At 41.0% G+C, this 17,869-nt stretch overlaps 2 protein-coding genes across 2 annotated transcripts in view; one reads left to right on the forward strand and one right to left on the reverse strand.

The window, feature by feature from the left end:
- Window positions 1-90: 90 nt before the first annotated feature.
- On the reverse strand, window positions 91-5,795 carry acot8 (acyl-CoA thioesterase 8). Its single transcript, XM_034584412.1, has 7 exons — window positions 5,562-5,795; window positions 4,298-4,434; window positions 3,855-4,080; window positions 2,768-2,925; window positions 2,266-2,457; window positions 170-1,177; window positions 91-126 (listed from the first exon to the last, which is right to left on the reverse strand). The coding sequence occupies exons 1-6, from the start codon at window positions 5,762-5,764 to the stop codon at window positions 1,059-1,061; spliced, it is 1,035 nt and encodes a 344-aa protein (XP_034440303.1). The 5' UTR covers window positions 5,765-5,795; the 3' UTR covers window positions 91-126; window positions 170-1,058.
- Window positions 5,796-12,461: 6,666 nt separating this feature from the next.
- Window positions 12,462-17,869, forward strand: part of phactr3b (phosphatase and actin regulator 3b) — a 47,523-nt gene continuing 42,115 nt past the window's right edge. Inside the window, exon 1 of the mRNA XM_034584404.1 lies at window positions 12,462-12,720. Coding sequence (XP_034440295.1) covers window positions 12,600-12,720 — 121 coding nt within the window. The 5' untranslated portion in view covers window positions 12,462-12,599. The remainder of the gene's footprint in view (window positions 12,721-17,869) is intronic.

Below are 17,869 nucleotides of genomic sequence, written 5' to 3' on the forward strand. Positions count from 1 at the left end.
TCATGCTCCACAATCACGTCACTTTGTATCATCTGTTTGAGAATCAGTCTGTCCGTCTTCCTGCTCGTCCTGCCTCAGGTCATTACTTTTCTTGTTTTCTTTCCTCACTGTATTCAGTTCATGTGTCTTGAATTCAGATCATGCAGAATGCTGCTGTTCGCATTTTAACCAACACCAAGCGTAGGACCCATACCTCTCCAACTCTCGCCTCCATTCCTTAGCTGCCGTTATATTGACTGATTGATTATAAGATTCTTTAAAATAACTTTTAAAGCTCAGCAGAGTCAGACCCCCAGTTGTATTACAGAGATACTAACTCCCTAATCTAAGATCTTCCAACCAACACACGATAGTAGTTCCTAAGAGTCAAGGGTTGTAACTTAGGGTGAACAGGCTTTTGTCATCAGGGCCCAGAGGCTCTGGATCTCCTTCCCTGAGGTAATTAGACTTGGCAGCATGTTACCAGTTCATAAAATCATTTCTTAAAACAAATTTTTACAGGAAAGCCATTTAATCCGGATGTTGTTTGTTTTTAATGTTTGATTTAGTTTTCCACCTCTGATCACAACTAAGCTCTGTGCCAGGATATCTGTCTAATATTGTATTATTATATATCTATAAGCACACTGATAGTGCCAATGTTGCTCTTATGTTTGTGTGATGACCTACCGAAAGCTTGATGAAACAAACTTCGATGTATTCGTATTTGTTATGTTGTTATGTTATGTTTATGTTGACAGAAAACGATGTGTCAAATCAGTGACACTAAAAGTATAAGCGATCTTTGCAGTAGAATATGGTCTCGACATTGATGAATATCAAATAAAAGTATGTCATGAGCCGCAGCTCATAGAAAAAATCTCATCTAACAAATGAGAAGCATGTCTCCATTAGAACCTCTTCTTTATTGACTGCCAAGAACATTAGATTTAGCATGTTCTTGATACAGAAATCATAAACCCTATAATCAATATATTTACATTAAATTAATCTATTTATAAAATGATAAATAAATTCACATCATCAGAGTTATACATAAATTAGACTTAGGAATGTGTTTAAAGTTTGCTGGGCTCTGTGAGGGATTTCACTCTCAAGACACCCTCCTGGGAACAGGACACAGCCAGGACCCCGTCTCTTCTCCACAGTCTGCCTTGAACCAGTCCTCTACTGCCCCCTGCAGGACACAACACAAACCACGTTAGACAAAAGCACGATGCACAGGACTGATCTGTCTCCAGGATTTTGACAAGGTCGGCTGACACGAGCTGCAACAGTTGCGTTCAGGTTGAGTATTGTCACTGATTTTGAATCGATTCCATACAGATTCACAAGGTTCTAAATTGATTTCTAACTTGATTCAATTCAATATCAGTTATTATATCAGTTATAACCAATATTGCTTGGATATAAAAGAGATCCTCAGAGAACAAAGGGTGTTAACTGTACAAGGAACCTTCTAAACTGATGCATTATTACATTTCAATGATAGTACTAATATTTTGCACTAACCTCACATATACTGATATACTATATTGGACTGACAGATTTGTTTGTGTAGCTCTTATCAAAATTAACAATGTACAACATACCACTCTGAAAGTCTCTGTGGTTTAGAGACCCATGTTAAACTATTTTACATTCTTTTATATAATCACGCCTGGAAAACTCAAACAGCCTTTTTACATGCCTGAATAGAAAATGTGTAGAGATTCTTCAGACAGAACTCAGCTGCCAGGCTTTTAATCAGAGTCAACAGGTTGGAACACATCACCCCGGTTTTAGCCTCTTTACACTGGCTTCTAATAGGTTATATGAACTTAATGGTCTGGCTCCTCAGTATATTACAGATCTTTCATCCCCATACAACCATGATTGTATGTAGATTGTAGATCCTCCGGCAGGGGCCCTTTAACTGGATTCTTGGTGAAAGACTAAGGGGGATAGAGCTTTTGAAATAAGAGCTCATAGGCTCTGGAACACCCTGTCTGAGGAAATACCTTAGGCTGAGTCAGTAACTTCCCTTAAAGCAAAGCTTAAAACTTACTTGTATCGTACCGGATTCCCTGACTTTATCTAATTCTAGTTATTATTATTGTAATGGGTGCATACTTATATATCTGTCACACTTTGTGTTTTTTTTCTATTTTTTTCTTTGATGCTTGCATTTAAAATATTACTGCGTGGCTGCAGTAGTTTGTAGCACTGTGACGCACTCAGACAACAAATGAACCACAACAGATGAGAAGCACACACCACACTGACCTGCCCATGGGCTGTCGCACTCGTACAACATCCACTCGTCGCTGCGGAAAGTGGTGTGGAACCACATGGCATGGTCCAGAGAGGCCACGAACTGGGCCCTGTAGCTGGGGTAAGGCAACAGTGCAGTGCCCAGGAATGCAAAGTCTGACACATATGCAGCCACGCAGCAATGCAGCTTCATGTTGCCTTCACCTACATGAACACAAATATAAAACATATCATCAAATTTAGCTTATAGTGTCTTATAAGTCTCACATTTTCATTTATTTTCCCATTGAAACTTTTTCCCCCAACGTTTTTTTCTTTTTTCTCAGTTTGCTCTATTTTTAATTTTGATACTTTCATCATGATAGCATTGATTGATTGTTTTAGCTGCAGCAAATATTCAATACACTTAAAAATTAGACATGGACGTAGAATTATAGGATGTCGCTTCAAATTCTATTCCATATAGGTAACACATTGTTGCAAAGGGCAGAATAATTAATTAAGATCATTTTACCAATATATCCTTGTGCTCGCACCCAGAACAGCTTCTTCGGCTCACAGGCAGCAGGTCTGTAAGAGGGTAGTGGCTGGACTGGCTTTATCTCAATGGGGATCTCATTAGCCAGCAGTTTGTTAAGGCCTTGTCTTAATTTCTCCGACAGGTCTGGTTTACTGTAAAATAACAGAAGATCGTGATTGAGGAACACCATCTGCAGGGCAATTCAAGGACTTTTTTACCAAATGTTTTTCTGTTAAAGAGTCAATGTGTCTGCTGTGAGTGGACCTGCTTCAGACAGCACCTCTGTGAGCTTCTACTGGGATACTGTTTCAAATAAAATGAACAAGTGAGAATGGCATATATATTTTGTGATGTTTGTTTTCTATTCAGGTAACACAGCTTGATCCAATTTCATGTTTGAAGCTTAAATGAGTCCTCCATCTTTGTGGTCTACTGCAATCTGTCCATCTACTTTTATCACATACTTGGATACAACCGTCACTTCCACTTTTTCTTCTTAATAAATTGAACAAGATCCAGTAAAAATCGCAATATGATCAATTTCAAGTGGAATCCCCCACTAACACAATGTATAGGGCTACGTACCAATGGACAGTGATAATAGGCTTTCACTACAATGAGGGTACAAACTGCTCTTGAATCAAAGCCACAAGAAGTTTTTTGACATTCATGTGATCACATTGAAATCATTTAGATATTTCAATGATTGATCAACTTTTCCAGTAACCTCATTCTTCTATGTTACTTCCTTATATATTCAAATTTTCATCTTCTCAATCATTTCACTGCTTTTTTCCCTCTTTCTCCCCCTCAGGCACTGTTCATGGAAAATAAGCAGACACTGTAGTTGAGTTTTTCCAAATGTAAATTTCAGTGCTGAATCCACAACAAAAATCTATTTAACCTTGATTTTAATGGGATGATGGCAAAAATCTTAAATTAAAACTGGAAACCACTGATGGTACCTTCTAATGTAATATTCTAATCTAACCAACTGAGAATAAAAGCTCCACATATGCCTTGCTATACATGTGTGTTTTGTCTGTATTAGTGCCTTGTTAATGACAAATGGTTATTCTACTTGAGATGAAGATGAATAAGCTCCTCCACAGTGAGGAGGTCTTCAGGCGGAGGGACCACCGGCATGGTAAACTGATGCTGCACGGGGCTCGGCTGCAGCTTGTGGAAGGATGCTTGGCAGACCAGTATTGGCTGTCCGTGCTGGATGGCCCTCACGGAGCGCACTGTGAAACTACGACCATCTCTTGTGCGGTCAACCTGATACAGCACCGGAACCTTAGGATCCCCTGAAAAACATCCAGAAGACATCTGAAGAGAAACAGTAATGAAGACTCTGTGCACAATTATCTGGAACGTTTTATTGATTATTGGTAGATGAGGAACTGTTGAATGTATAACTCTGTGAAACAGTCTATTCTTTTCTTTGAAATCTTGCTCTGAATCAATTAACACTGTCTAATATCACATGTACAGTTCATGCTGTATGGGGTCAGCTCATCTTACCTGCTCGCACAAAGTAACAGTGCAGAGAATGGGCATGGAGGTTATCATCGACAGATTTGGCCGCGGCCACAAGGGCCTGACCGATTATTTGACCTCCAAACAAACGCTTGGAGCGCGGTATCCAGTGATGCGTCCCTCTGGGGGAAATTAGAAAAACAAATAAAACATTCAAACAGTTGCACCCAACTAAACCTAATATAGTATAATAAAACAATCATCAAATAAGTGATACCTCCATGATGGGTCTAATGTTAAGTTTGTTAAAACAGGTGTAGATGTGATTGTGAGGTCATTTTGAAGGCTGACGTTTGTGATACTATTCATCTGTATCGTATTTTACATTAAAGTTTTTTATGAAATTTAGTCTGCTCATTGATTTGAATGAGAGTAAGTTCATTGAAACCACCACCTGTTTATTTTACAGGTGGACTCATAACTATGAGATACAAATTATATAGTGTTCTGCATTTTGTATAAATATCTGTGCATTAAAAACACATTAAGAACAAAACAGCAGGGGGGGCTGCAATGTTAGCATTTCTGCACTTCCGGTTCCCTCATCCCAAAGTTAGAAGCTTGGAATAATGTCTGTGGTTCACACAAGCTCAGCAAAGACATTATCATGTTCTATTTCATGACACAAAATACACCAGTAAAAACATCACTGGTGACTTTTTAAAAGGCGGATGCTAACATAGACTACATGAGACTACACAGGTTGTCGACGACATTTAACGTCATCAAGCCGAACACGAAAACTACTCATCAATAGTCCGCATTTACATCCTCGTTGTGTTTATACTGTCCTCTGCAGAACACGTGGGAGAGACTAACTAAATCAGAAATAGGAACTTTATGGTGGTGACGCATAAGTCGTGCGACCGTGCTGTAGTTCGTGTGGTACAGACTAATGTTAGCAGGCTTCAAAGCACACAGACGTTGTGTTCATTTGATGGCATTGTGTGGCTGAGCAAAACGTGTTAGTGTCATGAAGTTGAGTTGGTTAAAGAGCATATTTCCTGCAGGATTATAAACACCAGTGAAAAAAGACACAGGGGCTGATAGTCTAACCGTTTAGATGTGAAACTCAGGTATGAGCCCTGTAGTAGCCTCTGGTTTCTACACTAAACAATGTTCCTTACAGCGCTTAACACAGAGTACGTCAATATGGGAATATAAAAACTTCGAGGTAGTAGTGTCCTATTTGCGGTGAACCCGACAGACCCAGCTGCCATGTCGTCACAGCTGTGCACAGTGGCCTCACCTGTACAGGTCTACATCCAGCTTTTCTAAGTTCAACACGCTGGTGACCAGGACGCTTTTCAGGTCCTTGGTGAACTGAGCTTCAGCTCCACGTTCAGGTCTGTCCGGGCTCTCATCCTCTGGTGAGCCAGCGCCCCCTGAACCATCACAGCTCTTAGTTAAACCGCTGACAGCGTTGATAGCGTCCGCCTCTGTGTCTGCCATGATTCTCTACAGACTTCTTCTTGATGCCTCTTCAGACCCCGGACGCAGCGAAAACACATTGATGCCCCCTTCAGGTCAAGCACAGAACTCCACTGATAATTGTAAACCAATGACTGCATATACTGTATATATATTTACTTAAATGTATCTTTAAAAACAGTAAATAAAATCTTCATATCTTAATATACAGTGTATATATCATTTTATCTTTATAATCAGAGAATGTATCTTCATATTTTCATATACATGTATATATCTTCATATACAGAATATGTATCTTTTTATCTTTACAAACAGAGAACATATCTTTATGTAAAATGTATATATATCTTCATATATGTGTATACAGTAAATGTATCTGCATATCTTTAGTGTATACGTCTTCATATCTTCATATACAGTGAATATATTATCATATCTACATATAAATTGTCTATATGTGCTCATATCTTTATATACAGACAATATATCTTCATATCTTTGTATATAGCGAATATATTTTATATCTGTATATACATTTTATATATCCTTTATACATTGTATATATCTTCATATCTTTATGTGCAGTGTATTTGTTTTCACATCTTCATATAGCCTATTCAATCATTCTTCCTGCATACTGTGCTCTGGTATGATACAGTTCTACATGTGAGATGTAACAGTAAGATGTTACTTTCTCTGTGACAGTAGCTACAGTGGATTAAAACCAGTGTAACAGTCTCAGCACATGCCATATGTTTTGATGCTTACCTGTTCCAGCCTAGTTTAGTATAACTTTACCCCTTCTGCCTCTTCTTAATATCAAATGATGTTTCACACTTGGCTGTACATAGAAGCAGAAGCAGTCTGTGACTAACTTGAACCTATTAAGTGCTTAAGTCAGAGGAAGCTATTGCCCCCATCTACTGCAGATCATGTCATTAAATTAAATATCATAATAAAAAAAAATCTGTTCCCCTATAGTCCGATCCTATTACAATTTTTTTCTAAATGATGTACCTTTTCCACATATTCCCAATGACATTCCGTACCAGACCCCCAGGAACCTTTTAACAGTTGACATTATATAACTTGAGCTTGTGCTGTGTTGTTTTCTTTTTAAAACAAAATGCCCCACACTTGGATTTTTCTATAGTAAATTTAAAACATTTATCTTCCTATGTACTTAAGCCTGCAGAAACTGCCTAAAATGTGATCCATATTACAAACATTGTTCCATATGGTGCCATCATCAGCAAAAAAACAAGAACAACACTTAATGTGGATTGCAGGACTGTCACCTCATTACCACATCATTTTCCATTCGGGTGCACCCAGTAATGGTTTTTCCAACTGCCTGAGCTCCTGCGATCACGCCCTCCACAAACAACATGTCTTAAGCAGCTACTGCAGATTAACATGTTAGAGCTCAAGCAGGTTTTCAGTAAGTTGACACATGCACCGTGATACATGGAAGGAATTAATGTACTATTATTACATCACCTGCCATGTCTGTATGTAGTAGGATGAATAAACCATCAAATGACTGCAGCAGCCTGGGAGTGTGTAGTAGAAAGCCTCTGAGCATGTAATGAGGTTCTAAGCTCATGGTTACAGGCTCTGTTAATACAATATTTCATCACCATTACTGGTGTTATTGGTTAACATCCCACTGCTCCTACAGGTCATCAGTAAACATGGCTACCACTGTCAGTGTTTCTATTGTATAGGTTTTCTATCAAATGTTGCTAAGTCCTCATTACTGCTCTGGTCCACCTGAAATAAATGAGACTCGCAGAAAGAAGCAATAGAGTAATCTGTCATGCCATAACCAAAACTGCTCCAACATTGGCAGAAGATGATTTTAACTTTGGTCGAAACTTGATGGTCAAGGAAGAACCCAGTAAATCTTTGGTGTGGATCCAGATCAGGGGATGGATCCAGGATTTTTTCCCCCTTTCTTAAACATTGTGAGATAGTATCTTTTCAAAAATCAAAAAACACTTTTCCAGGGATGGCACGTAAAGAGAACTCTCTTCACATCCATGAGTGTGTGAAATTTGATGCAGCTTGATTTAATTTAGGAGACGGTTGGCGGAGGTATGCACTCGACCAAGTGTCGTTCTAGTTTTAAAAGCCCTAAGACAACACCATACAATATATGTATATTTATTAGTCCAATAGACATATGTATATATCAATGGTATATTCAAATTTAATGTAAAGCTAAAGCATGTGCTTATAGTGACTTCACATGGAGGTCTGAGCTTCACTGTTTCACTCATTGCTGCTTACAAATGAATCCAAGTTCTTACCCACATCTCAGGAAAAAGGAGTCTGTTCTAAAAAGTCTTGAGTATTTCTCTCAGATATTTTTCACAGGCCACAGCAGAGTGTGACTGAGTTTTATCATCTGCATATTCATCCTACTGTAGAAGTTTGAGTTTATGTTAGAAACTATAGAGTGAAAAGATTTCTGCAGTGGAGTATTGAAAAATGTTGAATCATATCTTCGTAAAAGTTATCATACATTTACAAAAGACACTTTATGTTGACAGCTGGGGGCTGTATGAAGCTGAGGTGGTCTGTGGACAGCTGGGCTTTGTCTGCACCACGCAGGGTATTTGGGCAGGCCAATGGACCAATGTGGTTGGACAAGGTTCAGTATGCACGAAATGAGTAATCGATAACAGACTGTGCACATTTAGGGTTTGGATTCAACAACTGTGGTCACACAGAGCATCAGTGTCATACATGTCTACTGTGACATGTCAGTCTGCATTTTAGTTGGTTGGTTTGAGTTTATTCATATTTCTGCTGCTCACCTTCTTTTCTTGTCTTTGCTCTTCAGACAAACAATTTCTACTTCAGACCCCTCATCCTGTTTGCTCCTGTAATCAGCTGGAAGCTGGCGTATCGCTGGGCAGACGCCATCGTCTACTTTGAACACATTCTCTGGTCACCTGGCAGCCCCTGACTCTTCCAGCCACCAGTTGTGTGATAACCCTGTTTGGAATCAAGTGCCATGCTGGGCTGGCATTCTCTATTGATCACTTCATTATAACATGATCATTTTGCTTTTATTTATATATATATTTATTTGTTAAGATAAATGGTCTGTATTTATATAGTGCTTTTCTAGTCTTGATGAGCACTCAAAGCGCTTTACAGTACAGGTTTACATTCACACACACCTTCAGTGCATCTTTCTCTATGAGAAGGGGAAATCTGGGGTTCAGTATCTTGCCCAAGGGCACTCGTAATGGGAAAGAATGGGATTGAACCATGAACTTTCTGGTTGGAGGACGACCGCTCTAACCCCTGAGCCATAGATAGACAGCAAAACAACTTTTGTGCCTCATATCAAATTTGACCACTCAAACATTATTGTATTATTTGCCACAAACAGCTATCGTGCCCACTGTGTATATGATAACTGATGTAAATTGGTTTAAATTTGGTACAGTTTATACAGGAGTCAACTGGCACAGCCACACATCATATACTGGCTTTGACTGTACTATGTATAAAATTTCGTTTTGAGCCAATGAGCCAGGAAGTTACGTATAAGTCCACTGTTGTACTTAAATTAGATTTTCAAAGATCTGCATTTCTGGATTTGGAGCACATTTCCCACATTTTGAGCTTGCATTCTTGTTTTTTCGTAGCTGTAGCGTTTTTGTTAGAGATGCACTGAGCTGAGTATTCTTGCTACTCGCTGTGTGAAAGACCCTGGGATCATTCTTTTATTTTTAAGGCAACATCAGACATGACTTAAACATTGCTTTACTAACTTTAGTACTACTAATAGTAAAGTATTCCATAGTAATAAATGGTCTGTATTTATGTAATGATTTTTCTTCATGACCACTCAAAGCTATATACAGTACAGTTTTGCCATTCAGCCATTCATGTACACATTCATACAGTGCATCTATGTGCAGCACTTTCTCTAACTCTATCTACCGTCAGGGGCAATTTGAAATTCAGTACCTTGCCCAAGGACAATGCAGTATGCAGAATGGAGGAGACAGGGATCCGACCACCATCCTTCTGGTTAGAGGACGACCCACTCTATCTCCTGAGCCACAGTAGTAACACTGAACCTGTTGTTGCAGAAAGGATAAAATAAACAACACTTTGTTTTTTAGCTCCCTCCATGCTGTTGCAAGATGAGATTTATTGTTCTGACAGTTTATTTTGTAATAACCTTGTTTTTCTCAGTTATATTGATCGACAACGACAGTGCATAAACATTTATTGTATTCTGTTCAGTGTTCTGACACAGAACCTGTTCTCAGCTGCTCCCCTGCAGTGATGTCAGAGGCAATGAAAACAAACTAGTACTGCAGGTAGGAAATATATTACTTTATCTAATTGTCATTCTTTCTTTACAGATATAAACATGGCCTGACAGGTAAAAAGCCACAGACTACGTACATCTTTGTGGCGACCCTGCCTGCCGGCTGTGTCCTGCAAATGTTCATGTTTCATGGCTGAGAGCGAGGCAAGCTCTGTGGTTTTAGATGACTGCTTTACCTCGCGTGTCAAACCCTGATGACCCGTATGTGCTACTTCATCCAGGTTTGTGTCTCAAAAGGCTTTTGGACTTGTATGTAATGTGTACAAATTGTCTAGTGGTCCTAGTGACTCAGTCTGACATGTCTGCCAGCTGTCCTACTGACCCTCAATGTGTGTGTCCCTCTGTGCTCCTTTCTTTCCCTGCCCTGCTCTGTCCCCTCCAGAGTGACGACCCAAGGTAGAATACGGATGTGGGCCACTTCAGGCAATGATCCGGCACTTCTGGCCTTCTTGTGGCCCAAACAAAATGGATCTGAGCCTAAACTGGTCTACTAAAATTGGCAAACATGTAGTGCTCTCAGCAAGGTGTTATTTGGATGTGAAATTAAAGTGGCACATGTGGTAATATGGCCAAAATAGTACAGAACAAAGTCGGGCCACCATTGGCACCTTTGGATGAGATGCAGTATGCTATGGCTTACCTGTGGCCCAGATCAGGCAAACAGTAGCAAAACGCCTGAGTGTCATCATTCCACGCAGTATGTGGGCCTAATGTGGGATGTGTGGAATGTGGGCCAAATCTGCGCCATTCAATTTTTCTATGCGGGACACATCTTCCTTCACTGCAGAGTGTGCGGCAAGAGGAGCAACCAGTGTGTTCCAGTGGGTCAGACGTTAGTCCTCTGACTTAACGGAAGGAATAGATCAGTAATCAATGCTTTACCGCCCAACATAGAGTTTGGCCTCTAATCATTCAACCCCCACCTCACCTCACAGTTTTTCCGGAGGACACGTCGCTCTGTTCCCAGCTCTGCTCGGCTTGATCCCCTCAACACTTGACCAATCACCTGCAAGTGTAAAATACAATCAGGCACCAGAGCAGTGAGCTGTACAATCAGCTTGAGTTCGAGGGAGGACGAGACATGGAGTGAGCTGTTACTGCTGCAATAAAACATTTCATCATGTGTTTCATATTTTCACATGTGCTCAATTATCTTTTATAGCTTCTTAGTAACAATGTCTAACTGTGTAAAAATGATTCATTCATTTCAATAAAATAACAGCACAAGTTGTAATAAAAATATGCGTGGGAAAATATGAGTGTGCTTAATTAAGTAAAGGATAATCATGATGCCTTTAACTCGTTACCATAGTCTGTGCTCCAAGGTTAATCTTATTTTCTTTACCTTACTTTCCTCCATTTAATTTCGGGGCAGCATGTTTATATTTCTGGCAGAAAAATACAACTTCTCAGCGGACAGATCTCACATCTGTGTAGCCCTGCATCCTTTTACTCAACAAACGGGGACGGCTCAGTCCAGTGGGAAAACGTCATTAACAGAGTCCCCATTTTCTGCCACTCCATAAATGCAAAGCTGCCTTCAGGGGCTGTGGGACAGATCACATCTAAGAGTTGGCCTATTGCACTGTAAGTCATCAAAGCGTGAAATAGCCCTCAGAAAGGAGTTTAGCCAGTGGTGGAGGAAATACTCCTTTACTAAAGTACTATTACCATGATGCTAAAATACTCTTGTTTACTGAAATAAAATTAAGTAGGTGTCATCAGAAAAATTATGCCCAAACTTTGAGAATCACTGCAGGGAAATGGCCCCAATTATATGGGCCTACTATCATAGCTGTCTGCGGTGGATGTAGTTAGATTTGTGTATGGAAAAGGATCAATGTGCTTAATCGACTGAGCATTTAAATCTAATAATTTACATATATTTGTGAATATAATATAATATATCAAAATGTAATGGTGCATCCTTATTTTTAAAGTTATTCATACGTTTTGCTTGTAGCCTAAATTCTTAATTTATAAAACAACTGGTAACTATAGATTAGAACAATATTTTTCCATGCAAGTTAAGTACAAATACATTACATTTGTACTAAAGTCCATGCATTTAGTCACATTCGTCGACCTAGTGAAGGCTTTGCTTATATGGAGAACGGTGAGATGCAAACTCTATGGTTATAATATAATTAAATACTCTATTGCATAACCTACATTATATGTCCGAAGCCCCTTTGCAATGTCTGGACTCTAGATATTTATTATTTCACTTTTCAAACCAAATGAATCTCACAAGTTGAATTAAGATTTTCTATCTAAAGATATTGGGGAACATTGAAAAGAGGGGGATTTACGAGGCGCACAGGAAGGCGCCATGATGCTGCGCGCGTAATGGATTTCCCCAGCAGCGCTGCTGCCCGTCTTGGAGCAGGAGCTGCAGCTGCAGCAGCGCAGCCACAGTGAAGCAGCTCCACCACTTGATGCTGGCGACCTTGGCCGGCGCTGGCTACGCCTTCCAGCTTCCCCTCTCCCACCATGGCATCGTGCTCCGCCACCGGGCTGGAGGAGGAGGAGGACTGCGTGCTGCAGCGGGGCCGATCTCAGAGTGACCCGAGCAGCATCACCGAGGTCCGCCTGGGTGAAGCGCACAGAGCAGGTAAGCAGCGGAGGGGGGAGAGGCAGGGGGGAGGGGGCTGCACGCGTGCTGTGACAGCTGTCACCTCTGTGCGCTCTGGCCAGGTGCTTGGATTGATCGCACGCGCATCGCAGTGTCAGTCGGCTATATGCAACAAACGTAGGTTGTGTTGAAAACGTGCGTCATTTACTATCCCCCCTGTATGTGCTCAGTGCTGAGCTGTGCGGGGCCGTGCTGTGCTGGGCTGTAGGCCTTATTGCTCTAATAACGGTGCCACTTACAGTGACACAAGGAATCAGGGACGTTTCTGTGCCATGCAACACACAGCGTGAGATGTAGTCCAATGGTGTCCCTCCACTCACGTCTCTGATGACTCATTATAGCGGTGCATTAAAAATAACACGCATTGATCAGCTGACATTTACTCATGTGCAGATGTTTCACAGCTGGAGCCCATGCAGTGTTTCCCCCACCAATCTGTCCCATTTCCCTGTTTATTCCTCTCCATATAAACATAATTGTTGTGATTACTTGCAGACGATGCCATTAATGCAAAGAACCCCCCCCCATGACAAAAGTAACCATGATTTTTATGAGGCAGATATCATATTTTTGCAGCAAGGTGAAGATATAATGTACAACTTGCCGTGGACTGCAGTATATGGAGCTGAAGCTGATGAGAGTGATGGTTGTGTATTTGGCTGTTTCCATGGCGATCCAAATGGCAGAAGGCAGCACTTGGCTCTCCGTCTCTGAGCTGACATGGTGTTTGTCTGCTGCACTCACTGGTTGTTGTTGGCTTTTTTTGAACATTTTGTTTTGGAGTGTTTGTCCTCATTACCCTCGGTGATATACTGCAGCCGGCTATTCAGTGAGAAACGCCACTTAGTCTGTGAATCGTCTTAGGGATTCACATTTCCACTGGGAGTCGCTGGGCTAAGTGGCCACCAAGCAGCAGTCATGGGATGTGTACGGTTTTGAAAGGTATTGATCAGTGGATCTATATGGCAGTATGATAAATCAGTCATTTTAATATCCACCACCGCCCACACGCTGTCGACTCAACTGGTTTCACTACGTAGAAAATGATGCTACTCAGCTGCTGTTGCACAAATGAGAGGCTCAGTTACTGAATCCTAGTCTGATGTGTGTCTGTGTGTAATATGTGAGACAGTGCATAGTACATAGTGTGCGATTTTGTTTTCATTCGTGTGTGTGTGTGTGTGTGTGTGTGTTCCGGTCTGAAGGTGTCACAGGGATCAGCTATCTTTAGATGTGAGGGCAATGGCAACACTGCAGAGAAGATCTTCAAGTTCTCCTGCTGACAGGAGGATGTTGTGTTCGTGCCCTCGGCTTCTACCGCTTGTCACGTTGTCGTGGTTGTTATGGTTACGTAACAGCGTTGGTGTACAGGCAACTCTGAGACAACGCTGGCAGCAGTGTCCTGTGATACACTACATCCACTGTTCCTTACCGTTTTAAACTTGAATTCACCCTGATCCCACCTCCGAAAGAAGCGCTGCAGCAGATTTCATCCAGAGCTGAAGTTTTCCTGTGCAGCATCAGGCAGACAGGGATCGGGCAATGCTGCAGTGAAGCCCGCCTGCCCTTCTCCTTCCCCTCTGCTACTAACCCTTTCCTAGCCCTGGCATGCCTACTGCCGCTTTGATCCTGGCCCTTGAAGAACCATCTCCATTAGAGGGGATAAAAGGGGGGAGTGACACATCCCTGATGATGGCATTATCATGGCATCCAGCTGGGCAGTGTCACACTGAATCAGCTGCACACTAAACTGGGCCTAATACTCAAATGTCTTCTTCTTCCATTGTGATGCTTTTACAGTGATGCAGGAGGAAAACGAAGCATTTCCCTCTCTGGCACGTGGTCACAACCGAAACAGAAACCACTCGACATTTGTGCAGAGAAGGAATCGTTCAAATCAGATTCTGATCCTACATATTTTGATGCCATAAAACACCACACAGAGCAACAAGGACTCTGATTCTACCGGAATACATGTTTCTCAGAACCTAACACATGACAGCCTGTAGTTAAAATGCTTTTCTCTACCAGACACAAATGGCAGACTCAGAGCAACACATTCAAATTCTCTTTACATGGAGATGGTTTTGCTTTTAGAGGCGACGACAAGCAGCAACATTGTTCAGCACATACAGGTTACATCACCATCTCAGTTAGAGATGATACAGAGCTTGAAGTGCAGCCAAAGTATTGAAGCCCAAAGGTGAGATTCATGCTGCGCTCAAATTCTGGCATATAAAGTAGCCAGCAATCCATAAATTCATTACGTTCATGAAGAGAAAGACTGCGCAGGTACAATGTGACACTTGCACTTGCACCTGCAGACAGAATTGGCAGAGTTTTCCCAGCTGTTACAGTCTGCTGGTGGAGAGGACAAGTGTGATTTTGATGGCCTTGGCATTTGTTATACTCACAGTCACAGATTCATCATCATGATCCACGATGTGGCCACAGCAGCGATCCTGGATCTGCATTACATAACTAAATAAAACCAAACCTAGCAGCAAATGAGCACTTGAACATATGTCAGTGTGATAAGAACCAGCTAAAATGACAGAAACCATCTTTGGAAAACAATCTATTTGCCATGTTCTTTGACCTGTTCTATTTGGCCCTTGTCCCATCCACTAACATTGAGGAGAAGGGGTTTATGACTGCACCTGTTTCTGCAGCCAGTCACCACCAGGGGCGATTTAGATGATTTAGCTTCACTTTTGGGAAGCTGACACACTGTCCATCTTAATATACAGTCTATGGTATACTGTAAGCCTGCCATTGGCTGTGTGTCTCACCATTTATTACCCCTCCATATCTATATCCCCTTTTTAACAAGAAGTAGTCTAATTGCTGAAAATGGTTTTGGAGTTTTGAGGAAGACCTCATAGTTTCAGCTGCAGTTATATACCCACAAGTGGCATGCAATGCAGTTCCCTCTCACTCGAGAACTTCTCTTTCACACTCTAGTCTGTGTACCTGTCACTCGCAATCTGTTGTGCATGAGAACGACCCTCATGCACGTGCACCCCCGCTACCGCCATAAATTGAATTTATTCTGTGGGAAAGGTTGCAAAGGAAGTGAAAAAAATCCTGAGTCCACCAATTTATTTGGATCTGTCCCCAAATTGAATGGGTTCTTCCTTGGGCCATGTCGCACCCATCTACAAAATCTCATGGAAATCACAAGAATAACATTATTACCCAAATATCCTGGTTCAGCTTTGTAAAAACATTGGTTGTGTGCAAATTAGACATTATGAGCTGCATTGCAGGTCCATTCACTTTCACTTTCACTTCCAAATTAAGTGCTTTAGATAAACAGGCTTCTCAGCAATCAACGTGGTACCATGTTATCTTTATCTGTAGAAATGATGACCAAAACAATACAAAAGTTGTTAGTTATAATAAACAGGATTTTTAGATTTTAAATTTTTAAAGTAATCTTATAAACGAATAGCACAGAAAATAGGATTGTTTTAATGTCCCTAATGAATATATCTCTCAAATGTACTTTTGCAATTGACGTCCTGATGAAGTGCCAGTGGCCTCAGCAAACAAAACAAAACATGTATAGGGCTGATGGCGGTGCTCTGTCCGTCTCTGGTGTTACCTCATAGCCTGCTGGAGTCTCTTCTCTTGCTCCCCTCGTCTCTCTGAGCCGGTGATGTTGTGCTAATCTGACATGTCGCTCTAACATCAAAGGCTTTCTCCCTGGACTCCTCCGGCGTCCTCCAACCACCTCGGCTCGTCACACCGCCTCCACCCACACATCTCAGCTACGTACTGGCCTCAGTTTGATCCTCACGTGGGATTCTGACGAGGCCATTAAGATTGTTTTTATTTGAATCAGGGTGCCTCATGTTTTATTAACCACATAGCCTATACATAAGAGAGTGTGTCTCATTTCATATTCAGAGCTGTTATTGAACAGTGAGCCGATTAGAAGAGAGTAGGGTCCCTTGACAATATGAGCCACTTATGGTTCCCCAAAAATGTCACTTCCTTTTCAGTCACAAATGTATATAAACAAATTAAATTTTCTACATTCATACTAGCAGCTCTCGAACTGTGCATTCACATGCTCTTTGGAAGGTCCTTTTTCCAACCCAAGCTGTGAAGTCGTTGTTCTGACCTCGGTGTGTCCATGTGCTTTGAAGTTGAAATGTGGGAAAATGATGGAAGCTGTTACCATGTTGAATTTCTGTGTTTAGATCATTTAAACAAAACTGTGATACCGCTTTCTAATATCTACATAATGAAGAGCAAAGAAAAAGGATCAGGCATATAAATAATGTAAAGTGTATATACATTGATCATAAAAACTATATTGGCTAAAAAGTCTACTGTTGGGTGCTTGTGAGAGATGGACATGCAGATTTAGATACGATTTAGAGCTGATTATAAAATTGTGTTGATATGATTATAAATGATAACTTCAACAACTCGGCAACTCCTGATCCAAAATTTCCACAGATTTTCCGAGTTGTTGGTGCAACTCTAGATAGCATTCATAATATTTCAAATTATTTTGAATTACCGCATGAACATACATTAAGTCTATTCTTAGGCTACAGCAGTATCTGGAATATCTACAGTTGTTCTTTCATTCATCAAGTCATTTAGCATTTTAACACTGCAAGGTTATGAGGTAGTGAGGCAACGCTAACACTGGATAGATACATATATATATATATATATATATATATATGGTCGGCCCGCTATATATATGGTCGGCCCGCTGCTAAAAAATAATCCAAGGGGAAACGCTGAAATATATATAGATGAAATGGATCATCAGTGTTTTATGCGTACGTTTTGAAGTCAGTGTTTATTAGGAACACATACCGCACTTATACCTGGCGATCCTACTCTCTTTTCATTGGCTTGCAAGCCTGGCATCCGCAGACGTGAGGTTTGCAGTTGTACAGTTGTACTCTCTGAAAATACCATGCTGAGGTGACACTAGAGAGAGTTTAAAGGTGTCTCAAACACCTGCACATTAGGAGAGGTCCAAAAATGCTGCTAAGTGGGGTCAAGAGCAGTTGAAAGGTCAAACTGCCACCAGAGGGCTCTACTTGGCAGATGGCTATGTTTCATAAATGAGGTAAGCAGTCACTGTCAATGAGTCCGG

Source organism: Hippoglossus hippoglossus, chromosome 5, assembly GCF_009819705.1.
Source record: "Hippoglossus hippoglossus isolate fHipHip1 chromosome 5, fHipHip1.pri, whole genome shotgun sequence".
Taxonomy (NCBI): domain Eukaryota; kingdom Metazoa; phylum Chordata; class Actinopteri; order Pleuronectiformes; family Pleuronectidae; genus Hippoglossus; species Hippoglossus hippoglossus.

Bases quoted from the DNA above. Each gene is read 5' to 3' on its own strand.
- acot8 (XM_034584412.1), bottom strand. From the start codon at position 5,764: ATGGCAGACACAGAGGCGGACGCTATCAACGCTGTCAGCGGTTTAACT. The intron at 4,435-5,561 runs GTGAGGCCACTG...AATTTCCCCCAG, and splicing joins CTGGATGTAGACCTGTACAG to AGGGACGCATCACTGGATAC. The intron at 2,926-3,854 runs GTAGAATAACCA...GTTATTTTACAG, and splicing joins CTTATTCATCTTCATCTCAA to TAAACCAGACCTGTCGGAGA.